The sequence below is a fragment of the Aquarana catesbeiana genome, linkage group LG12 (genome assembly GCF_042186555.1).
Source record: "Aquarana catesbeiana isolate 2022-GZ linkage group LG12, ASM4218655v1, whole genome shotgun sequence".
NCBI lineage: Eukaryota > Metazoa > Chordata > Amphibia > Anura > Ranidae > Aquarana > Aquarana catesbeiana.
The window spans coordinates 27,407,674-27,433,612 of NC_133335.1; the positions used below are offsets into that span (position 1 = coordinate 27,407,674).

General features: G+C 43.4%; 1 protein-coding gene across 2 annotated transcripts in view; it reads right to left on the minus strand.

The window, feature by feature from the left end:
* The window catches only part of LOC141114042 (uncharacterized), a 34,748-nt gene extending 19,342 nt beyond the window's left edge, over positions 1 to 15,406 (minus strand). Inside the window, exons 1-2 of one of the 2 annotated variants that reach the window (XM_073607487.1) lie at positions 15,242 to 15,406; positions 6,396 to 6,504 (exon numbers count right to left, since the gene is read on the minus strand). In XM_073607487.1, coding sequence (XP_073463588.1) covers positions 6,396 to 6,503 — 108 coding nt within the window. In that variant the 5' untranslated portion in view covers position 6,504; positions 15,242 to 15,406. Of the gene's footprint in view, positions 1 to 6,395; positions 6,532 to 15,241 lie in introns of both variants that reach the window. The other variant, XM_073607488.1, reaches the window with a different exon arrangement.
* Between the last annotated feature and the right edge of the window lie 10,533 nt (positions 15,407 to 25,939).

Sequence of the window (25,939 nt, forward strand, 5' to 3'; positions counted from 1 at the left end):
ACAAATATTTGATGGAATGTGCCTAAAAGGCTAGGAAGGTGCAGAAGTCACAAAGGCTTGGAGAATTTTAATTTTTTATCAGAAAAGTTGAGATCTGCATGCCCCTATCTCTGAAGCTATTAATCACTCTTAGGTTATGTACACACGATAGGATTTTTCCGACAACAAAACCTTGGATTTTTTTCTGAAGGATGTTGGCTCAAACTTGTCTTGCATACACACGGTCACACAAATGTTGTTGGAAATTCCGAACACGTACGACGAGCCGAGAAAAATGAAGTTCAATAGCCAGTGCGGCTCTTCTGCTTGATTCCGAGCATGCGTGAACAATTCTTGTTGTCGGAAAATTTGAGAACCTGCTCTCAAACATTTGTTGACGGAAATTCCGACAACAAATGTTCTATGGAGCCTAGGGAGATTTTCTTAAAAAAATAAACCTTTGATTCTCTTAAAAAAAACTCGATTCACGATTCGAATCGAGTTTTTTTTTTTTCTTTGGAGGCGTTGCGGGCATGAGCTTTTAGGCGAGGCCGCGGCTTCGGCCTAGTCCTCGCGGACTAGGCCGAAGCCGCGGCCTCACCTAAAAACTCCTTGCCCGCATGTCTTCAGGCCCGGCGCGGTGTCAGCGCCGGTCCGGAGGCGCTGCGGGCATGAGTTTTTAGGCGAGGCCGCGGCTTCGGCCTAGTCCGCGGCGTCTGGCCGTCGTCTAAAAACTCATGCCAGCAGCGCCTCGGGACCAGTGCGGTGAAAAAAAAAAAATCTAAAAAAAAATCGATTTGCTTAAATTTTGAATCGATTTGACCTCTCAACTCGATTCAAGATTTAAATCGATTTTTCCCCCAGCCCTAATGGAGCCTACACAGGGTCGGACTTTCCGACAACAAGCTCACATCCAACATTTGTTGTCAGAAAATCCTATTGTGTGTACGGCCCATAACATGCAATTTTACCTGAAGGTGACCCCTATTTATGCATTGTTTCATGTGCTCAGATCACATTTCCAACCCTTGTGACTATCAGTCAGGGCCAGGGATCCTGCTCAGAGACCAGTAGCTACAGCAGTAAACAGGCTACCACCAACAAGCAGGATATATACACAAGCAGATCACCCTGGCAGATGACGTGGGCTTACCTGAGGCATAGGATTCAAGCACTAACCCCTATTCACCAGAGCTCCTGATGGTGGAGATGGGTTTTGCTGCATCCCACCAGAAGATGAGCAAGAGGGGGTCCAGTAAGAGATAGAGTGAGAAAAAAAAAGTATTTGATCCCCCTGCTGATTTTGTACATTTGCCTACTGACAAAGAAATGATCAGTCTATAATTTTAATGGTAGGTTTATTTTAACAGTGAGAGACAGAGGGGTTGATTTACTAAAGGCAAATTGACTGTGCACTTTGCAAAGTGCAGTTGCACTCTACAATTGCTCCAGAGCTTAGTAAATGAGCAGAAGCTCTGCTGACTTCCATCATCCAATCACGTGCAAGCAAACATGCTGTTTTTTTATTTTCCTTTGCATGTGATTGGGTGTTCTTTGCAAAGTGAAGCTTTACCTCACTTACAAAGCTCTGGAGCAACTGCACCTGCAGAGTGCAACTGCACTTTGCATAGTGCACAGTCTAGTTGCCTTTAGTAAATCAACCCCAGAATAACAAAAAAGTATCCAGAAAAACACATTTAAAAAAAGTTATAAATTGATTTGCATTTTAATGAGTGAAATACCGTATTTATCGGCGTATAACACGCGCTGGCGTATAACACGCACCCCAAGTTTAGCAGGGAATTAAAAGGAAAAAAATGTTTTAAGGAAAAAATCTTACATTTAAATGCCCATCAATGCAGCCTTGCACAGCGTCCATCTGCATGCTTATCCAGTGTCATTTGCAGCCTTGCAGTCAGCAGCCTTGGTGTCATTTGCAGCCTTGCAGTTATTTGCAGCCTTGCAGTCAGCAGCCTTGGTGTCATTTGCAGCCTTGCAGTTATTTGCAGCCTTGCAGTTATTTGCAGCCTTGCAGTCAGCAGCCTTGGTGTCATTTGCAGCCTTATCAGTGTCCATTTGCAGCCTTGCCAGTGCCGATCTGCAGCTTTGTCTGTGTCCTTTTGCAGCCTTGCCCAGGCTGCAGTTAAACTGCAGTGACATGTCAGTGTCACTGCAGTTTGAAAATGGCGCCGCCGTCGCCGAAATACACAGAGCCGGTCCTCGGCTCTTCTCGGCGGCTCTCGTTCACTTTCGGCCACTTTCGGCTCCACTCGTAGTCCCGCCCGGGATGGGCGTGACTTTGAGCGGAGCTAGCCGAACCTAGCCGAGTACACTCGGCTAGGTTCGGGCGGCGCTCGAGTGAAGCAGAAGGTGGCCGAGAAGAGCCGAGGACCGGGTCTGTGTATTTCAGCGCCGGCGGCGCCATTTTCAAATCGCGGTCGATGATCGCTCCGCTCAGTCAGCGGGGGATCGCAGGGGATCGGCGTATAACACCTGCGATTTTCCCCTGATTTTAAGGGGAAAAAAGTGCATGTTATACGCGATAAATACGGTAAGTATTTGATCCCCTATCAATGAGCAAGATTTCTGGCTACCAGGTGTCTTCTATACAGTTAACGAGCTGAGATTAGGAGCACTTTCTTAAAGGGAGTACTCCTAATCTCAGCTTGTTACCTGTATAAAAGACACCTATCCACAGAAAAAATCATTTATTCAGATTCCAATCTCTCCACCATGGCCAAGACCAAAGAGCTGTCCAAGTTTGTCAGGGACAGGATTGTAGACCTACACAAGGCTGGAATGAGCTACAAGACCATCGCTAAGCAGGTTGGTGAGAGGGTGACAACAGTCGGTGCAATTATTCGCAAATGGAAAAAAACACAAAATAACAATCAATCTCCCTCAGTCTGGGGCTCCATGCAATATCTCACCTCGTGGAGTTTCAATGATCATGGGAACGATGAGGAATCAGCCCACAACTACACGGGAGAATCTTGTCAATGATCTCAAGGCAGCAGGGACCATAGTCACCAAGAAAGCAATTGGTAACACACTACGCCGTGAGGAACTGAAATCCTGCAGTGCCTACAAGGTCCCCCTGTTCAAGAAAGCACATGTACAGACCCGTCTGAATGATTCAGAGGAGAACTGGGTGAAAGTGTCATGGTCTGATGAGACCAAAATTGATCTCTTTGGCATCAACTCAACTCGCCTTGTTTGGAGGAGGAGGAGGAATGCTGCCTATGACCCCAAAAACACCATCCCCACCATCAAACTTGGAGGTGGAAAAATTAGCTTTGGGGGTGTTTTTCTGCTAAGGGTACCATGTACTGCCAAATCTTGGGTAAGAACCTCCTTCCCTAAGCCAGGGCATTGAAAATGGGTCGTGGATGGGTATGCCAGCATAACAATGACCCAAACTACATGGCCAAGGCAACAAAGAAGTGGCTCAAGAAGAAGCACGTTAAAGTCCTGGAGTGGCTTAGCCAGTCTCCAGACCTTAATCCCATAGAAAATATGTGGAGGGAGCTGAAGGTTTGAGTTACCAAACGTCAGCCTCCAAACCTTAATGACTTGGAGAGGATCTGCAAAGAGGAGTGGGACAAAATCCCTCCTGAGATGTTAGCAAACCTGGTGGCCAACTACAAGAAACGTCTGACCTCTGTGATTGCCAACAAGGCTTTTGTCACCAAGTACTAAGTCATGTTTTGTGAAGGGGTCAAATACTTATTTCACTCATTAAAATGCAAATCAGTTTATAACTTTTTTGAAATGTGTTTTTCTGGATATTTTTGTTGTTATTCTGTCTCTCATTGTTAAAAAAAACCTACAATTAAAATTATAGACTATTTATTTCTTTGTCAGTGAGCAAACGTACAAAATCAACAGGGGATCAAAACATTTTTTCCCTCACTGTGTGTGTAGCAGGTAGGGATCAAGCAGAAGCGTAGTGAGTTATCAAGCTAAAGGTCAGTGACAAGTGGTTGCAGGTTAGGATCAAGCGGAAACACAACAGAAGCATAACGGGTCCTATTAAGGTATATCCACATTGAGGTATTAACTATAGTCACCCTTATACCACTCACCACAGTTGGGTTTTGTCACCGTAGCCAACCAATCTAGGCATACAGAAGGGGCCCAGGTAAAGACTACCTGGGAAAAAAGGATACTATGGCATTTGTACCAAATAATTAGTCCCAAATATGACCCTTTGTTTCCATAGTAGCCCGGGTAGTCTTTACCTGGGCCCCTTCTGTATGCCTCAAGCGGAAACTTAGTTGAGGAACAAGCCAAAGGTCAGTAGTGTATGGTAGTGAAGATAAGGGAAGCTGCAGATATGCAAAGAAGAGAGCGCAATAATCTGGTAAACAGGAAGTGCAGAGACATGGCTTAAATATGGAAGTTCATGGGAGGAGCAAGTAGTTCAAGGTTCCCTAGAAACAAGGGATCAGACAGGGAACTGTCCAGCATCTCAGGCGGCTCATCAAGAAGAGCCACAGCAAGACACCACAGAGGTTGCAGGTTCAGATCCAGACCCATAGGGCTGGTTCACACCGGCGTGGCTTCAAAATCTTTAACAGAAGTCAAGGCAAGTCATGCTGAAGTTTCCCCGAAGTAGTGCAGGATCTTTTTTCCAAGTCAGAGCATCTTGCGTCGCACCAATTCCATTGCAGTTAATGGGGCGGGACTTGTCAGGCGACAAAGTCGCGGCAGTGTGAACCGGCCCTGACAGTGACAAGTGTAATTATTTACTGGGTACCTGAGTGCAGACAATAGCTTAGTGCAGGTCTTCTTACCTGTTGTCCATGGATAGGTTTCAGGGGGTCCGTGAGGGTTTAGATAAAAAAATAACATTTACATTCACTATATAGCCCCCATCTTGTCCCAATCAATGTTTTCCCATGGAAAAAAAATGAAAGAAAACACACCCTGTATACCCTTATAGTGCCAACCACTAAGCGACTCTTGACTTGTTGTTGGGCCATGTTTACCATTTAAATCAGTATTATCCTTCTCTGCATAAGAACCATCTTGTGCCACTTCATAAGAACAAGTGTTAATTTTCATTTTCTAGTAGTGATAGTAATAGTAGTAATAGAATTAAACATTTTTTGTTTAATTTGAGCAAGATGATTGTATTTCGTTTTTGTAATGAGTGGCCATTACTTTTTGTATGTTTCATTAAACTTTATTTAAACTTCTTGTATGTCATATATGTATGAGGCAATCACATTTCAATAAAATAAAGTACAGTGCACGCATGGGGATCTCCTATTATAGAGAGTAATAGGACATCATAGTGACTCTGGAAGCCGGCCATAATGCAGAACATACATGAAAGCTGTGGCTTTGGACAGGCTGTGGCTGTGACTTCCTTCTAATATACAGGTGTACTGAAGAGATGGGGTTGTGGGCACTTTTTAAAACTATACTTATTCTTCAATGTTCCCTTGTGAAAATATTCTAAAAACTCATATGGGCAGAACCTACCTTCATCACTATGGAAATATATTCATACATATTCCCCCATCACCACTAAAGAAAATTGGAAAATTGAGCGTAGGACAAAAGAATTCCATAAGCAGAGGTCACCTTCAGTGATCCAGAGTTATGCCGCGTACACACGGTCGGACTTTACGGCAGACTTTGCCCGGTGGATGGGATTTGGTCGGACAATTCGATCGTGTGTGGGCTCCAGCGGACTTTGTTTTCTCAAAAGTTGGACGGACTTAGATTTGAAACATGTTTTAAATCTATCCGTCGAACTCGAGTCCGGTCGAAAAGTCCGCTCGTCTGTATGCTAGTTTGAGGGACAAAAAGCCACGCTAGGGCAGCTATTGGCTACTGGCTATCAACTTCCTTGTTTTAGTCCGGTCGTACGTCATCACGTACGAATTCGACGGACTTTGGTGGATTGTGTGTAGGCAAGTTCGTTCATTCGGAAAGTCCGTCGGAAAGTCCATCAAAAAGTCCGCCGGGCAAAGTCTGCCGTAAAGTCCGCTCGTGTGTACGCGGCATTACAGTCAGCTGTAGGTACATTTTACCTTCTTTGTAAAAGTTGAATGTGATCTTGCACCTTCCACCTCCCCATTAATGAGCGAGTCACCCAATACATAAGAAAAAAATAAAAACAATAAGGGGGGTTTTGGTACAGGGCTAAGCCTAACTTTTACCAAAAAGAGATTTGCATACAACTTTTGCTGCCCATTTTTCAATCTCTTGATCATTTTGAAATGAGGTTCTTCTAAAAATGAATTCCGTGGATGTATTTTATTTTCATATGCTCAGCTGTCTTTGACAAATTTACTTTAACACCAAAACAACACTTTACTTTCTTAAAATGTCAGGGCCTTTACAAAGGAGCACCATGATTCCCGTGTTCCTAGGATATTCGCATTCATTTCTATCATTCCTACCTGATGAGTGGCTCTCTCAGTCTTTGGTCTTTTATCTTCCTCCTCGTCCTCCCAGGTGGAGTCGAATTCTGAGTCCCAGTCATTGTCATTGTGGCCTGAATAGGTCATGCTGCAAATTGGCAAACACAATTCAGATCTATAAAATACAAAGTATATTGCAAACTGTGCTCAGGCTTTGCTAAATGCTTTTCTAAAGATACAACCAGCACTTCCCTCAACCTGTCCCCCCCCAGCGGTATGTATACATGTGGCAGCACGACGGTGGGATTTAATACCATGCTGTCTCACATATACACTCACCGGCCACTTTATTAGGTACACCTTGCTAGTACCGGGTTGGACCCCCTTTTGCCTTCAGAACTGTCTTCATTCTTCATGGCATAGATTCAACAAGGTGTTGGAAACATTCCTCAGAGATTTTTCTCCATAGTGACATGATAGCATCAAACAGTTACTGCAGATTTGTCGGCTGCACATCCATGATGCAACTTTCCTGTTCCACCACAATCCAAAGGTGCTCTATTGGATGAGATGTGGTGAGTGTGGAGGACATTGGAGTACAGGGACCTCATTGTCCAGTGGTGAGATGATTGGAGATTTGTGACATGGTGCATTATCCTGCTGGAAAAGGGCCATCAGAAGATGGGTACACTGTAGTCATAAAGGGATGGACATGGACAGCAACAATACTCAGGTAGACCGTGGTGTTTAAACGATGCTCAATTGGTACTAAGGGGCCCAAGAAAATATCCCCCACACCATTACACCACCACCACCAGCCTGGACCGTTGATACAAGGCAGGATGGATCCATGATTTCATGTCGTTTACATCAAATTCTGACCCCACCATCTGAATGTCGCAGCTGAAATTGAGACTCATCAGACCAGGCAATGTTTTTCCAATCTTCTATTATCCAATTTTGGTGATCCTGTGCGAATTGTAGCCTCAGTTTCCTGTTCTTAGCTGACAGGAGTGGCACCCGGTGTGGTCTTCTGCTGCTGTAGCCCATCTGCTTCAAGGTTCGATGTGTTGTACGTTCAGAGATGGTATTCTGCATACCTTGGTTGTAATGAGTGGTTATTTGAGTTACTGTTGCCCTTCTATCATCTCAAACCAGTCTGCACATTTTCCTCTGACATCAACAAAGCGTTTTCCTCCACACAACCGCCGCTCACTGGATATTTTCTCTTTTTTGGGACCATTCTCTGTAAATCCAAGAGATGGTTGTGCGAGAAAATCCCAGTAAAACAGCAGTTCTTGAAATGCTCAGACCAGCCCGTCTGGCAACAACAACCATGCCACGTTCAAAGTCACTTAAATCCCATTTCTTCCCCATTCTGATGCTCGGTTTGAACTTCAGCAAGTTGTCTTCACCACATCTAGATGCCTAAATGCATTGAGTTGCTGCCATATGATTGGCTGATTAGCAATTTGTGTTACCAAGCAATTGAACAGGTGTACCTAATGAAGTGGCCAGTGAGTGTATATGCACATAGCCCTCCCCATTGTCCTGCACTGGTACTGTGACTGAGCTGTCCAGGTCACTATTTATAATCAGGAACCAAAAGTCAGTTTCCCCATCATGTGACCACTGTGACAGCCAATCACACTGATCACATGATTGAGAGCCTGCCTCTGGAGTAACAACCTCTTAAAGGATAGGCTGGAGCTGGTGGTAAGAGAATAAGCAATGTACTCTTTGACATGACAAAAAACTCTTTGACATGAAGGATTGACCGCATGCCGACCAGCCGCCGCAGTAATACTGGGGCAACATGGCCCGGCTGCGCGAATCGCCGTCATAGTACGTCGGTACCATAGACGCCCACTAGGGGGCGCGTGCACGCCCACACGCCCGCAAGTGCTCGCGATCGCTTGTGGCTCACCGAGAACCAAGATCTGTGTGTGTAAACACACAGTTTCTGGTTCTCTGAGGGGAGAACAGACAGATCGTCTGTTCATACAGAGTATGAACAGCGATCTGTCAGCTCCCCTACACAGTCCCCTCCCCCCTTCAGTTAGAACATGTACTAGGACACACTTAACCCCTTCACTGCCCCCTAGTGGTTAACCTCTTCACTGCCAGTTACATTCTCACAGTGATCAATGCAATTTTATAGCATTGATCACTGTAAAAATGCCAATGGTCCCAAAAATCTGTCAAAATTGTCCGACGTGTCCGCCATAATGTCGCAGTCCCGATAAAAATTGCAGATCGCCGTCATTACTAGTAAAAAAAAAATAATAAAAAAGCCATAAAACTATCCCCTATTTTGTAGACACTATAACTTTTGCGCAAACCAATCAATATACGCTTATTGCGATTTTTTTTTTAACCAAAAATATGTAGAAGAATACATATCGGCCTCAACTGAGGAAAAAAATGTTTTTTTATATACTTTTGGGGGATATTTATTACAGCAAAAAGTAAACAATATTGCGTTTTTTTCAAAATTGTCGCTCTTTTTTTGTTTATAGCGCAAAAAATAAAAACCGCAGAGGCGATCAAATACCACCAAAAAAAAGCTCTATTTGTGGGAAATAAGGACGTCAATTTTCTTTGGGTGCAACGTCGCATGACCGCGCAATTGTCAGTTTAAGGGACGCAGTGCCGAATCGCAAAAAGTGCTCTGGTCATGAAGGGGGTAAAATCTTCCGGGGGTTGAAGTGGTTAAAGTGATGTTAAACCCTCAGTTTCAGCAGCTGATTCATTAACTTACTAAGTATGCAGCTTCTTTATTTTTTAATCCTGGCCTATGTTCAAGTTTAGCTAGTGCCAGGACTGTTGCCCCAGGATTCCAGGGTGGTTCCTTTCTCTTGCAGCATCATATGGTGCCAACCCTCTATGCTGGGACTAGAGATGTCTCACTACATTGTGTGCATCAATAGAAACACACAGCCCCATAGCCTAGGATGGCAAGGCACCACCCAACACCTCCTTCCTTCAAAGTAACAGGCTGACTGGGGACTGCACCATCCACTGTCAACTGTTTCCTTTGAAGCCTGGACGTTCAGGGAAGCAGCACATCAGTGGTGGCTGGTGAAGTTTTAGGATGGGGGGGGCCTTTTTGACCCCTCCAACTTTCCATAAGCCCCACCCCTTATAGAATCCACTCACTCTGTCCCCTATATTCCACCCATAGTGTCAAGAGTATACAGCTCAGCATCACAGGACAGAGTATACAGCCATAGCATCACAGGACAGAGTATACAGCTCAGTCTCACAGATCAGTGTATATAGCTCAGCCTCACAGATCAGGGTATATAGCTCAGCATTACAGATCAGGGTATATAGCTCAGCCTCACAGATCAGGGTATATAGCTCAGTCTCACAGATCAGGGTATGCAGGTGTACACCATCTGTCCTGTATACAGCTAGCTATATACACCCACCTTCCTTCCTGTATATAGAGACCTTCCTCCATCATCACTAACTGCAGATATACATCATCTGTCCTGTATACAGCTATGTATACAGTAACAGGACATGGTGGTAGGTTAATTGGCTCCTGTCTAAATTGTCCCTAGTATGTATGAATGTATGTTAGGGACCTTAGATTGTAAGCTCCTTGAGGGTAGGAACTGATGTGAATGTACAATGTATATGTAAAGCGCTGCGTAAATTGACGGCGCTATATAAGTACCTGAAATAATAATAAATAAAATAATATGATGTATATCTGCAGTCAGTGATGATGGAGGGTGGTCTCTATATACAGGAAGGAAAAGGTGGGTGTATATAGCTGTATACATTACAGTACAGATGTACTCACAATTTGTGACTATTATGTAGTGTAACGTAGTCAGTATATGGCATGGCAGAAATCCCCAAAATCATGTATTGCAAATCAGCCAGCGAGACATGATGTGGCCCCAGTCATTGACACTGTGCGACACCCTGATGCTCCAGTCAATGAATAATAATACACCCGTCATCGTCATCCCCATATTATACACCCATCATCACTATCCTTATCCCCATATTATACACCCGTCATCATCATTGTATAATACACCCATCATCACTATCCTTATCCTCATATTATACACCCATCACCATCATCATACTCCTCATCATTGTATAATACACCCATCATTGTCATCCCCATGTTATACACCCATCATCACTATCCTTATCCCCATATTATACACCCGTCATCATCATTGTATAATACACCCATCATCACTATCCTTATCCCCATATTTTACACCCATCACCATCATCATACTCCTCGTCGTCGTCATCAAACCCATATTATACACCCATCATCATCAAACCCATATTATACACCCGTCATCATTAAACCCATATTATACACCCATCATCATTAAACCCATATTATACACCCGTCATCACTATCCTCATCTCCATATAATACACCCTTCATCGTCATCCTCATCCTTGTATAATACAGCCGTCATCATCATCCTCATTCTTTTATAATACAGCCCTCATCGTCATCCTCATCCTTGTATAATACAGCCGTCATCATCATCCTCATTCTTTTATAATACAGCCCTCATCGTCATCCTCATCCTAGTATAATACAGCCGTCATCCTCATCCTTGTACAATACACCCATCCTCATCATTGTATAATACAGCCATCATCATCATTGTATAATACACCCGTCATCGCTATCCTCATCCTTGTATAATACACCCATCATCATCATCCTCATCCTTGTATAATACACCCATCCTCATCCTTGTATAATACACCCATCCTCATCATCCTCATCCTTGTATAATACACCCCTCACTATCATCCTCATCCTTGTATAAAACACCCGTCATCGCTATCCTCATCATTATATAATACACCCGTCATCGCTATCCTCATTGTATAATACACCCGTCATCGCTATCCTCATCATTGTATAATACACCCATCATCGCTATCCTCATCCTTGTATAATACACAAGTCATCATCATCCTTGTATAATACACCCATCCTCATCATCCTTATCCTTGTATAATACACCCACCCTCATAATTCTATAATACACCTGTCACCATCATCCTCATCCTTGTATAATACACCCGTCACCATCATCCTCATCCTCGTATAATACACCCATCATCGCTATCCTCATCCTTGTACAATACACCCATCCTCATCATCCTCATCCTTGTACAATACACCCATCCTCATCATCCTCATCCTTGTACAATACACCCATGCTCATCATTCTATAATACACCCCTCATCATCATCATCCTCATCCTTGTAATACACCCGGGTTCAACAAACAGTTGAATTATAAAATAGTGGATGCTTCTAATCTAGAAGCATGGAGCACCAGCCCTGGTTTTATGAGATGATCCTTCTCCTTTAGCCCGGGGTCACACTGATGCGATGCGGGAACCAGTGCGATTCCAGCGTCGGTTCCCGCATCGCATCTCTCCCACAGGCAGTTCACACCGCCCTCTGCGAACCACTGCGGGTGTCATTGCAATGTTAATGACACCCCCAGATCGGTTCACAGATCGCAGTGTGAACTCGCACAGAAATCGCATCGCATAGGTGAGAACACCCACGCGATCCAATTTCAGTGTGGGGGGAAAACAAGTCCCTGCACATTTTTTTCTGTGAATCTCACAGACATCGCATGTGATTCGCACTGCAGTGCGGGTGCAAATCACATGCCATGTCTTAGATCGCAGTAGTCTGAACCTGGGCTCATACCCTCCCTACCTCCAGTAGGTAATAAGAGCATGCAGGGAAGTAAAGGGTTAACCTCCTCACCTGATAACAGAACATTCACTGCACACTCAGACTGCTGGGACAGTATAACTCCATAACTGGAGACAAGTTCAACAAACAAGGAGATAGCTGAAGATAGCAGCACTGGGAAGGGCAAACTGTCACATGGGAAGATCTGTGTCTCTCCTGCAATAAATAAGGCTGAGCCTAGTGTGCAGTGAGCTCTGTTATCATGTGGGTGAGTGAAAGGTTAACTTCCCTGCATTTCCTTGTTACTGAGAGGAGGAGCTGCTCCAACTCCAAGTTTGTCCCCCAGTCCCTGCATCTATACAGAGACGCTTCTCCTTGTCCATGCCTAGTTACTGCCCTGCGTAGGGGCTTACCTCTGCCTATGGACCCGCCCTGGCAGTCTCAGTCGTCCATTTGTGTCCACTCCACACTGCAACCGGAAGAGACACGGGTGTGCTGAAAAAAGCACCGGCCAACGTCCTCCGATCCCCGCCAATTAAAATGCAGGAAGGGAGGACAGAAACAAATCAGTGTAGAGTGGGAGTGTGTGCGGGCACATCGTTTGCGCCCTGCACACGCCCTGCACACGGGCAAATCAGCTTCCCAGCTTGCAATCAGCTGATTGCAAGCTAGGAAGCTTCCCATAGACCGCCGTGTGTCCGACGCCTGTACACTCTTAAAGGGCATTTTTTTTTTTACAGCTTGGGGGGGGGGGGGGGGGGTTGGCGCCGTTGTGCCCCCTATGGACGGGCTGCCACTGCAGCACATAAAGAACGGGAGTCAACAGCACTGAAAGCTGTAAACTGGAAGTGCTGGGGTAAGAAGTTTAACAAATAGTTTACTGGGGAATATTTATTTTATTCTGCGCAATGTGTTAACACTGAGCGTATAATACTACCTAAGTACTGTTATTTGCACAGGAAAGGAACAGCTTTCGGGGTACCCCCTTCTTTTTGGTCCAAGCAGAACTGATCATGATGCATAAAGATTTAGCAAAACAAGCATTCTGCTAAATCTTTGTGTAACTGCTTGGAGCCCAAAAGCTTGTCCTCAAAATGTATTTACTGTAAATAAAAAAATTATCACAGACAATATCTTAAGTGGTATTAAACCCAAAACCAAAAAACATAATATATTGAAACTTACCAATCATTAGGTGTGGTGGCTGCATTCGTTTTATTTTTTAAGGCTTTTTTCCCTCTCTGTTTTCACCTGGTGTTCTGGCCAGTAACACATCTCCTGTATTAGGGTACTTGCATACAGTACTGATGTTTCAGCATCAGTATCCCTGGTCAAAATTTCTTGTATTTATTTTGTGCGTATTTGTGTGCGTATCACTGTGTACGCATTTACACGTAACATAAATTCTTGCTCTCAGAATACACTTTTAACCCCTTCAAATTAACATTTCCTGACAAACTCCATGTCAGCCTACGTGTGGGTTTACCCCACCTCCTCTCCAATGCTATAGGACCCCATTCCTATAAATTTGAGCTCACAGCCAGAGACTGCGTTCTTTTTTTGTCCTCCTCTTTGGACCCTACACGCTTACCTGCACTGATGAAGGAGGGGGTCCCAGCATAAGCTTGAGAAGAGCTAGTACGAGCAAGGTTTACGGAAGAATATGGGCCAAGTTTGTGGCGTTCACATCCTCCACGAGAAGATCATTCAGGGACTTGAAATTCTGGAATTCCTACAATCAGGCCTAGACCTGTCTGTCAGTCGGCTCCCTTAGAGTCCAAGTGTCGACCCTATCGGCCTTATCGGGAGTCTCGTGTGCCGGCCACCCTCTCGTCTGGCAATTCTTCAGAGGGGCAGTAAGACTCAGGGCCCAGATGGAATCTTCCTCTTATCCTCGACTCGCTCTCGGAGCTCAGAGCCGGTGGAGTTATCCCAACGTCTATTAAGGATCTCTCTGTCAAGCCTGCTTTTCTTGTGGCTATCACATCGGCCAACAAGCGCCTTTGGTCACAAAAAGCCATTTCATAGGATGCATTAAGGTGAAAAACGTGAGGGTTTACAACCCCTTAAAAGCGGTTGTATACCCGCAGGAAAAAAAATAAAATAAATAAACCCATAAGGCATACTAGCTCATTATGAAATTCTTACCTTAATCCCGGTCCACGCCGAGGGAGCTGACATTTTGCCCTCGGTATGTCTTCCGGGTTCACGGCTCCGGCACTGTGAGTGGCTGGAGCCACGATGACGTCACTCCCACACATTCGCGCAGGAGTTTTCCTCCAGCGTGCGCTGCGCATTCTCAGAGCATGCGTCGCTGACGTCAGCGGCTGCATGCAAAGTGAATATCTCCTAAACAGTATAGGTTTAGGAGATATTTATTTTACCTACAGGTAAGCCTTATTATAGGCTTACCTGTAGGTAAAAATTAATAATTAGGGTATCCAACCGCTTTAAGGCCTCGTTCACACCTATGCAGGTTGCAGTTTGCATATTCCAGGTGCATTTTGCACTTTTAAGTACACATTTTTTATCCATTGAAGTCTAAGGAAACAAAAACCAGAAAAAAGTCCCTGGCCCTTTTCATAAAACGTACAGATGTGAACTACATTTATAGGAAACCAGGTTAAATGGACTGTAGTGTGTTTCTGCAAAACTGAAAACAAACTAAAAAATGCATAGGTGTGAACCAGACCTAATACCGCTTTAGGCCTGATTCACACCTATGCATTTTTTGTGCTTTTTGCATTTTGCAGATTTGCCCTACAGTCTATTTGAACATGGTTTCCTATGGAACACGTTCTGTAGAGCAATGCTGCAAAATGCAAAAAAGCACTAAAAATGCATAGGTGTGAACCAGGCCTAATACCGATTTACCTGTGTTGCCGCAAGTGCACTAATATGGCTACAATCACCTTAGGCTTAGCACGAAGGGTGTGACTTCTGTATACTGGCTCTTGAATAATCGGCTGTGTAGGAAGTTCACGCTCTATGCCTATTACAGGATCATACAACTAGAGGACGTTCCGCCCTCTAATCTAACAATTAGGATCACAAACTTTTTTCTCACGCTATTACAGCAAAGGGATCGGAAGAAATAAGCTATCAGCCTGTAAGGTAGACGTCATCTATAGACATTAGTTAGAATATGAATCAGCTGTACGCTTACCTGTTATTCGGCCGTGTAAAAAAGTTTCAAAAGTTATTTACAAAGAAGAGATATGTTTTCCTGCTGTATGAAGTGTTGCTGTGCCTGTAAGAGAGAAAACAAGATGAATTGTGTTCCTGAAACTTTACTGCAACACATACCGAAGTTTCTACTTTCACTTTCCCTTCTTAGATTTGTAATTTGCATAACACACCCATCAAAACAGCAGTTTATGTATGCCAAAGGTATATTTGTTCTTATTTTGCCCAGTGAAGCTGTTCTGTACAAATTACCAAACCGGCTCCGTTCACATCTACAGTGCCTTGCAAAAGTATTCACCCCCCTTGGCTTTTTACCTATTTTGTTGCATTACAGCATTTAGATCAATGTTTTTTTTAATCTGAATTATATGTGATGGATCAGAACACAATAGTCTAAGTAAAATTAGAAAAATATATACATAAATCTATTTTTCAGAAATAAAAAACTGATAAATGGCATATGCGTATGTATTCACCACTTTGTTATGAATCCCATAAAAAGCTCTGGTGGAACCAATTACCTTCAGAAGTCACATAATTAGTGAAATGATGTCCACCTGTGTGCGATCTAAGTGTCACATGATCTGTCATTACATATACACACCTTTTTGAAAGGCCCCAGAGGCTGCAACACCTAAGCAAGAGGCTGTCACGAGAGCCACGTACCCAAGGTGAGACCAAAGTAGTGGGGAGGCATCCCTTGCACCTCGGGTCCTTGAAGCCTCTGGAGATGGAGACAGACTTGCTGGATACCGAGTGGCACGGGTGCGGAGCACCGTGCAAGCCTTAGTCCGAGATCCGAGCCGTGGTCCAGTCCAGTTTGGCAACAAAGTATAAAAGGGTTAATCAGAAGAAGAATGGTTGAGATCCAAGCCGGGGTCGGTTACAATCTGGCAGCTGAGCACAAAAGGGGCAAAGAAGTAGAATGGTCAAAGAACAAATCTGAGGTCAATGGCAAGCAGCAAACAAGAGTAGTCAAATAGGTTTCCAGGTCACAACAAGTTGAGACAGATCACACACTAGCACAGGAACAAGGGGGGACTGAAGATAATCTAGCAATTTGGCAGTGTCCAGGCTGGGCTTATATAGGGAAGTTTGAGGTCACTTCCTGGGCATTTTCCTGCCTTTTTCCATCAGGTTGAGGTCACTTCCTGTGCGCCTCCTGGGCATTTTCCCGCCTTTTTCCATTGGGTTGAGGTCACTTCATGTGCGCCTCCTGGGCATTTTCCTGCCTTTTTCCATCAGGTCTTCAGCGCAGGTGCGGGTTGGCGCAGTGAGGCGTCTTTGGCGCATGCTCAGTTGCCACAGATTTCTTCTTGCATCAACGCGCCATTGGTGCATGCGTAGTAAGCCCTGGACTCTTACAGAGGCACCACTAACCAAACACTGCCATGAAGACCATGGAACTCTCCAAACAAGTAAGGGACAATGTTGTTGAGAAGTACAAGTCAGGGTTAGGTTATAAAAAAATATCCAAATCTTTGATGATCCCTAGGAGCACCATCAAATCTATCATAACCAAATGGAAAGAACATGGCACAACAGCAAACCTGCCAAGAGACGGCCACACACCAAAACTCACGGACCGGGCAAGGAGGGCATTAATCAGAGAGGCAGCAGAGAGACCTAAGGTAACCCTGGAGGAGCTGCAGAGTTCCACAGCAGAGACTGGAGTATCTGTACATAGGACGACAATAAGCCATACGCTCCATAGAGTTGGGCTTTATGGCAGAGTGGCCAGAAGAAAGCCATTAGTTTCAGCAAAAAACAAAATGGCACGTTTTGAGTTTGCGAAAAGGCATGCGGGAGACTCCCAAAATGTATGGAGGAAGGTGCTCTGGTCTGATGAGACTAAAACTGAACTTTTTGGCCATCAAAGAAAACGCTATGTCTGGCACAAACCCAACACATCACATCACCCAAAGAACACCATCTGTTTTTCAGCAGTCGTGACTGGGAAACTGGTCGGGGTTGAGGGAAAGATGGATGGTGCTAAATACAGGGATATTCTTGAGCAAAACCTGTACCACTCTGTGTGTGATTTGAGGCTAGGACGGAGGTTCACCTTCCAGCAGGACAATGACCCCAAACACACTGCTAAAGCAACACTTGAGTCGTTTAAGGTGAAACATGTAAATGTGTTGGAATGGCCTAGTCAAAGCCCAGACCTCAATCCAATAGAAAATCTGTAGTCAGACTTAAAGATTGCTGTTCACAAGCGCAAACCATCCAACTTGAAGGAGCTGGAGCAGTTTTGCAAGGAGAAATGAGCTGTGATAGCCGCAAAAGGTGGCTCTATAAAGTATTAACTTTAGAGGAGTGAATAGTTATGCACATTGACGTTTTCTGTTATTTTGGCCTATTTGTTGCTTCACAATAAAAAAAAAAAAATCAAAGTTGTGGGCAAGTTCTGTAAATTAAATGATGCAAATCCTCAAACAATCCATGTTAATTCCAAGTTGTGAGGCAACAAAACACGTAAAATGCCAAAGGGGGTTGAATACTTTTGCAAGGCACTGTAGACGTTGCTATTTTTACATGCGTTTTTCGGGCATTTTTTTGTGCAGGCCTTTTGAGTTGACAAGAGACCAATGAAAAACAGTAAAACACCTGTACTGTGACAAAAAAGTAGCTCATGTACTTTTTTGAGCGACGGGCGTTTTTCTTACGGCCACAAAAAAAAAAACGCTCAGGCCCCATTCATACCTGAGCTTGAAGAAAAACGCTCGTAAAACGCTCGTAAAATGCTCAAATAGCAGCTCCCCACCCCTAATTTCCTCTCCCTCTCCTCCCAAGCGGTGGAGAGCTGCTATTTGAGCCTGCAAGCGTTTTTCTGCTCAAGTCAGGCATTTCTATTGAAGTCTATGGAGCCAAAAACACCTGTAATCTGCCAAAAAAGAAGCTCATGTACTCTTTGAGCTTCAGGCGACAGAACACTCATATGTGAACAGGGGCCATTGAAATGAATGGAATTATGCTTGGTGGATGTTTTGGAGCTTCAGAACTGAGACTTTTACAAGCTGAAAATCGCTCAGGTGTGAATTGGAATTGTATTTGAATGTCCCTAATTGAGAAAGGAGTTTGAAGGCTACTTTACTGACCTAAGTGCAAAAACGTGCTATTACCTGATATTGACTGACGTGGCAGAGATGCTCCATACTTTGGAAGGATCCTGACCATATTGTTGGAATCCACCCTGCTGGCTCTGCCAGACTAGAGATCTAAAAGAACCCAGATCACTCCATAAAGAGGACCTATCAAGGCCCATGCTATCACAAGGGATGTTGTTCATCCCTTGTGTTAGTAATAAACAGTGGCAGCTGGTGCTAAAAAATTTATGGGGGTGCGCAAACAAACCCCTCCAGGTCTGCATTCACCAGAGGACACCGTGATACTTACCTACAAACAGAGCCCTCCAGTGCTGGGCTGTCACAGCTTCCGATACCTGGTGGCTTCCATGTTAACCCAGTCTTCTTTCCGGGTTCCCAAATCTTCAGTCTCCTGATTGGCTGGGACGAGAATCGGGAAACGGAAGTAACGCAATGGCAAATATTGATTCGCTAAAGTCAAAAGTGGGAGGGTTCGGGGCACAGTGCTCTGCACTCCGAGGACAACCTAAGACAAGCCAATTAGAGCCTCAGGCTCAAATCACATGCTTGTCAAAAATTGACGGACCCAATAGACACCCATTAGTCTGGCGCCCCGCACAGTGCACAAACATAGAACAATATATTTTTTAAAAAATGATAATATGACTCACATTTTTTAACGTTAAGATGTTACAAAAATGTTAGTCATATTATCATTTATTTAAAAATAAATTGTTCTATGATTAGCTTTCTTATTTGGCAAACTAACTTTGGGGGGGGGGGGGGGGGCGCTCCTTATGGACCGGCTGCCACTGGCAATAAAGTTAAAAAAAAAAAAAAGGTACACTGTTAAAAAAATACATTTAAATAAAATAAATAAAACAAATTCTAAATGCTCCGCCCCCCCCCCCCCCCTGTGCTCACACGCAAATGCAAACGCACACATCGATCCCACACGCATATGTAAACAATGATTACACCTCACATGTGAGGTATTGCCACGAACATCAGAGCAAAAGCATTAATTCTAGCACCAGACCTTCTGTGTAACTCTAAACTGGTAACCTATGGAGATTTTTAGGTACTGTCGTTTGGTGCAGTTGCACAGACGTATGCAATTTTAAAGCACGACATGTTAGGTATCTATTTACTTGACATGGCATAATATTTTTATATATTACCAAAAAATTGGATATTATATTGTGTTTGTGTTCACTAAAATTAATTAAAGTGTTTTTTGTCCAAAAAAATTCTGTTTAAAAAACCGTTGCGCAAGTAGCGTGTGAATAAAAAATATTGCAACACCCACCATTTAATTCTCTAGATCCTCTGCTAAAAATGTATATAATGTTTGGGGGTTCTAAGTAATTTTCTAGCTAAAAAGAAGATGATTTTTGCATGTAGGAGAGAAATGTCAGAATTGGCCTGGGGGTAAAGTGGTTAAAATAAAGTTTCGGCTTTAAATATATGTTAAAATAAAAGCTCCTTCACTTGGGTCCTCTGATCTGTATCTGAAAGATCACCAGAAGTACAGGATGTGTGGAATGTAAATGATAAGGAAAGCAAAAGATCTTATGTAATTGAGGAAAAGCTGACCATACACGGACCAAATTTTGGTGCATTCATGCTGAATTTGACAAAATTTGCTCCATGGGTGGCCCTGTTGGCACCAACTGGCTTGAAAACAAGTGATTTCTCAATTGTCTGTTGCCAAAAGAGCCAGGCAGAAAATTAATTATTCATATGCAGTCACTGTTCTGTAATTCAGAAAGCCACAGGTGCTGGCCACCACTGCAGAATCGAGGTATTTCTCTTGTTCAGCCTATTGAGCAGAAAGCATATCTGTGTTTAACCAGCCTAAGGGCAGCTGGCATATCTCCAGGGCTTTCAGGCCTGGTGGCGTGATTTATTGTTTTTCTGTGTTCAAGCTCAGAAGGCTTCCTATTTCCTGGTTTACTCTTTCAATGACAGGACATGGTTTAATCACTTCAGCCCCGGAAGATTTGGCTGCTCAATGACCAGGCCATTTTTTGCAACACAGCACTGCGTCGCTTTAACTGACAATTGCGCGGTCATGCGACGCTGTAACCAAACAAAATTGATGCACTTTTTTTCCCACAAATACAGCTTTCTTTTGGTGGTATTTGATCACCTCTGTGGTTTTTATTTTTTGCGCTATAAACAAAAGAGCGACAATTTTGAAAAAAACACAATCTTTTCGTTTTTGCTATAATAAACATCCCACATTTCTTTAAAAAAACAAAACACATTTTTTACTCAGTTTAGGCTGATATGTATTCTTACATATTTTTCGTAAAAAAAAAAAAAAAAAAATCGCAATAAGCGTATATTGATTGGTTTGCGCAAAAGTTATATCGTCTTCAAAATAGGGGATAGATTTATGGCATTTTTATTATTATTTTTTTTTTACTAGTAATGGCGGCGATCTGCTATTTTTATCAGGACTGTGATATTGCGGCGGACAAATTGGACACTTTTGGCATATTTTTGGGACCATTGACAATTATACAGCGATCAGTGCTATAAAAATGCACTGATTACTATATAAATGTCACTGGCAGTGAAGGGGTTAACTGTGTTCCCTGGGTGTGTTCTAACTGTAGGGGGGATGGGACTGTCGGTGTTCATACTTAGTATGAAAAGAAAAAAAAGATTACAGCGCACACATACAAAAATGACATTTAACTCCTGCAAGGCTATTTAAAAACACCTGAGCATATTCAGAAAATATGGGGATTTAGTTACACCATATGGCCATATAGTGCTAAGCCCACTACTACATCAAAGTACCCCGATATCAGTGGGTCCTGCACTATGTCCGGACGTTTGGTCTGTCTGACAGTTTTGGGCTTTCTCTTCAGCTGTTTCCGTTTCTGATCCCAACACATGTGTTTGTTTTTATTCCCACTCCAATGTTGTTGATTGATATTTATGTCCAATAAATTTGTATATTTTTTGATAAATACTGTTTGTGGTCCATTTAAAGTCCCAATTTGAGGAATTTGTTTTTACTCTATGTACTAGGGATGTGGTCCACAATCAGTATAGTCAGCTAGTTGTGGCAAATATCTTTTCCGAACCTGAAATAGAACCAGAACTTGAGGTAGAGCCAGAGACCAAGGTAGGCTCTGAATTGGGAGCTGGATGCAGTTATTGGGGAACAGAACAGGAACCTGAGTCACTGGAAGACATACATTCTCGGCTGAGACAAAAGATATGTCCCCCAAAGAGGTTGACCTATGACACTCTTGGAGAAAACTCAAATGAACTCACACCCACTGCTCAATGTCCCAGTCAAGTACTTGCCTCTTTCACCGAGTCTTTGGTGAAGGATGACCTCGATCCACCCTCTGACACTACTGGGGGGGCCACTGATATACTTTTGGCCTGTCATAAACTTAACATGACTTCCTCTCCTGTTGATGTATATAGTTTGTTATCAGAGGATGCTTCATTAAGCCAGTTATTAGCTTTTGCAGCCTCTAGTTTAGTAGACAATTGATTAGCTTCATGTAGTAAAGTGATTCTAGGTTATGCCCTGTCTTTAGGGACCAAAGACTTTCAAATGGGGGGAAAGCACCAGCAGAAAGCACCATACCTTTCAATGTTCCTAGATATCGCTTGCCCTTTTTGGTAATCAGTGTAACCAGTGACCGCATATTTGTGTGCCCAACAAAGTGAATTATAGGACGTATAGTTCTCCTTCAGCGAGTTGCTTCGCATCCATGTACCTTAAGACTACACATCCCAGGGATCTTTGCTGTAACATGAAGATGGCTGGCAGTAGCTATAAAAGGATCGAAAATCCCGCGTGGAGGTCTCTTCCTCCTGGGCCTGACGCCAGACGGACCTCTCTGTGCAACAGGGAGAGAGGTCGCGCCCTACCAAGTCTTACTTCCAACCCGAGGCCTAAGGGGCCTAGCTCTGTTATTCACTGTCAGACATCCTGTCTCCAACATCACTCGGATTGCCTGTCTGTCGATGTGGGTGCGTGTGGTAAGCTTCACTTCGGAAGGCCGAGACAGTGGATCCGCTGTACGAGTGCCGTTACATGAGTTCCTGTGCAGAAGACATTGGAGCGATTTGGTTGTTGGTGAGAGGGCAAATTGCTCGACCTTTTATCTATTCATTGTCACCATTACAGAGACACTTTGCACAGACATCTTTGCCCCAGGAACACTTTACTGCATTGCTTAAACACTGTGCTCAGACGCCTTCAGATCTTCACCACTAGGAATCTATTGCCTTCATTATACCCAAACGGATTACAGTTAACGAGCTCCAACTAGCTGGCGAAGAACATCAGATCTGCAACATGGAACTCTTTTGCCATTACTTATAGGAAGGCCCCTATATTGCTTTTTGTAGACCTGCTCCTTTCATTAGGATAGCATAGGCTGGCTAGATTACATCTTTCTCAGTGTGGCTGCATAAGTAGTTAACTGAAACATCCACTAGGAGGTGACCTCTGATCAAAAAAGGAGTGCACGTATATGTATATAATATTGTTGTTGCTGAACTATTGTCTTGTGTCTTTGGGAGTAATTTGTTTGCTGAGATAGCGCTATTATCTCGGCTCAGCAGATTTATTACCTTTCTCTTTGAAGTAACTTTTCTTTATTTGGTTCAAGTAAAATTTTTCAGAACCAAATTATACTGAGTTGTTTGATTATTGCCACACAGTTTGATTATTGCCATACAAGGATGTCTGAACCCAGAGTGTCAGGTGGGTTGGAAGGTTCACTTGGTCATGGCCGTGCAGATGAGCAGGTAATTCTCAGCAGTCCCCTAGGGGGCCGTGCTACAAAGGGCAGACGCTTTTGTACACACATAACACAGGTTTATGGAGGAGCGGATGGTGGTTGGCACAGATTGTGCATGGTTGCCCCCTGTCTCTGGTAAATTGTGTCCAGTGCACACTAGAACCCTGTATTTACCCCAATCTCTTTCCTATAGCAGTGAACTGAAGTATTACTACACTAATGAGTAAATAAAGAATCCAAGTTTCATGAGCTTGACAATCATGAATCAGACACAGATGGTCCAAATTTAAGCAACCAGTGCTAGAGATGTAAGGTTTGCTTGCAAAAAGTGGGCTATTGTGTGATATGTATAGAGAGACACTAGATATACACTCAATGGTTACTTTCTTTACAATTATCTAGTACTGGAGATGAACCACTTCAGAACAGCCTCGACTCTTGGCCTCAATGTGATGGAAAAGACTCTGCAGTCTTCAGTTGTCCAGCTTTGGTGACCTTGCGTTTACAGTGGCTCTATTCGTTCTGATTTTAACTCACAGCAGTAGACGTTGGCATAGTCTTCGTCTGCTATAGCAAATGCTCTTCAAGGTTCAGGGTGTTGATGACTTCATAGACTATTGACAGATGGATAGATTATTATCTTCTCCCAGACCTTAAAATAACAGCAAGAGCTGGAGCATATTTCTTTCCTTCTTTGAATTCACTACGTTGTTGTTGCCACCACTGTACGATCTTACAACCCGTAAAGGTGGCAACTCTGAAGAAGGGTCTGTCCCCCCAAACTCCAGCTCAGGGATGAAGTCCTACTCCCCTATAACTACTTTTATTTTTTTTCTTAACCTGTATTTGAAAAAGTTTTTTTCCAATTACAAGAAAACAACAAACACACAAATAAAACAAAAAATCGAAATCAAAAAGTGAGCAAATTAAAATATTGGTTCCGTACAGAATATTTGACAAAATCCAACCATATGTCTTCTTGTTAGGTTCGCAGGTTAAAAAATATAAAAATCAACATTTATTGTTGCAACGGATCCTGCAGATGCCAGGTCTCAAGATATTTCCTGTTAAAAGCGGAGTTCCAGCCATAAACATTTTTTTTTTAAAGTCAGCAGCTACAAACACTGTAGCTGCTGACTTTTAATAAGGACACTTACCAGGGAGTCCGCGATGTCGGCACCCTCAAGGCCGATCTGTCCATCGGATCGGGTGCAGGCACCACCAGTGTGACTAAGGGAAACTGGCAGTGGAGCCTTCTGGCTGGAATGGAAGTACACTTAGTACTTCAAATAAGGTACTAAAGAAAAAAAATTAAAAATATCCAAAAAGGAGGGGTGGTCTTTTGGTTTAAGACCACCTTTCAAAAGTAGGTGGAACTCTGCTTTAATATCACTCGTGCATTCTATTAATATTTGCATCATGTGAAGGCTGCGTCCCAAACAGTTTACAACCAGTACAGTATATAAACCACTCTTGTCAGAACAGTGATCTGCCGTACTTATAGCGGAGTTCCAGGCTAAAATTGAACTGGGACTTGAACAATAGACCACCCCATCCCCCTCATTTTTGGATATCGTTTTTTTTTTTTTTTTTAATCGTTTTGTACCTTTTTATTTTCTTTTGCAGCTCGACTTCTGTCCTACCTCGCCGCGGCAAGGTAGGTCACTTCCGCGTTTGGATCGGCCCCTCTTCCTTTCCCCTCGCTGCCTTCTGGGACCTGTGTGTGTCCGAGAAGACGACGGGACCATTAGGGAAGCATAATGTGACTCGCGAATGTACAGTAGGAAACTTCCGGTTTCCTTTGCTTGCAATGTCTGCGCCTGCACCCGAAGCCGATGGTCAAAATGGCTTGGGGTGCCTACATGGCGGGACCCTGGACAGGTAAGTGTCCTTATATTAAAAGTGAGCAGCTACAGTATTTGTAGCTGCTGACTTTTAATTTCTTTTGTGTCAGTCTGGAACTCCTCTTTATCAAACAGTGAACAAGCTTATACCGTCTAATATCACTCCCCAGATTACCATTTCCACGCTGAAGAAATATGTTCATAGGCGTTCCAGAGCCACACTAAATTACATTTTTTTTTTTTTTTGGGGTGGAACTCCACTTTAAAGTAGCGCAGTGCTGAATAGCAAAAAAATGCTTTAGTCATGAAAGGGGTAAAACCTACAGTATGTCACAATACTCTTTTATCCATGATAGAACCCAGAGCTGGGATACATTATCTGCTATGTAAAAAAGGTCAATTCCACGCTTCTGCTGTTGCTTAAAATGTTTATAAAATTGTTTAAGATGATTACTGCCCATCGTGCTTCTCCGTATTGTATAACATGACATTCGGATATTACAGTGGCACACTTCAGAAACTTTTGTCTGTGGTATGCTTTCATTGCATGTTGGACTAAGGCCCCTTTCACACTTATACAACTTCAAAGTCGCGTGATTTTGCCGCGATTTCGCGACCGCTATTTTGCCGCGATTTGGGAGCAGTACTACTTTGTACGACTTTGCCACAACTTTGGCATTAACCATTCTCAGCTTGTGCTTACAAAGTAGTGCTGAAATCGTGTCTATATTATTCAGGTACTATTTGCATGCTACTTGAGGGTTTAACATTGAGGTCTATGGAGTACAAATCGTATGGAAGTAGGACCAAAGTAGTGCAGGGACTACTTTGAAGTCGACACGACTTAAAGTCGTGCCAATATGAATGGTAGTCATTGAAAATCATGGAGAATGACTTGTCATGCGATTTTGCAGTACAAAATCGTGGGACAAGTCGTATAAGTGTGAAAGGGCCCTTAGAC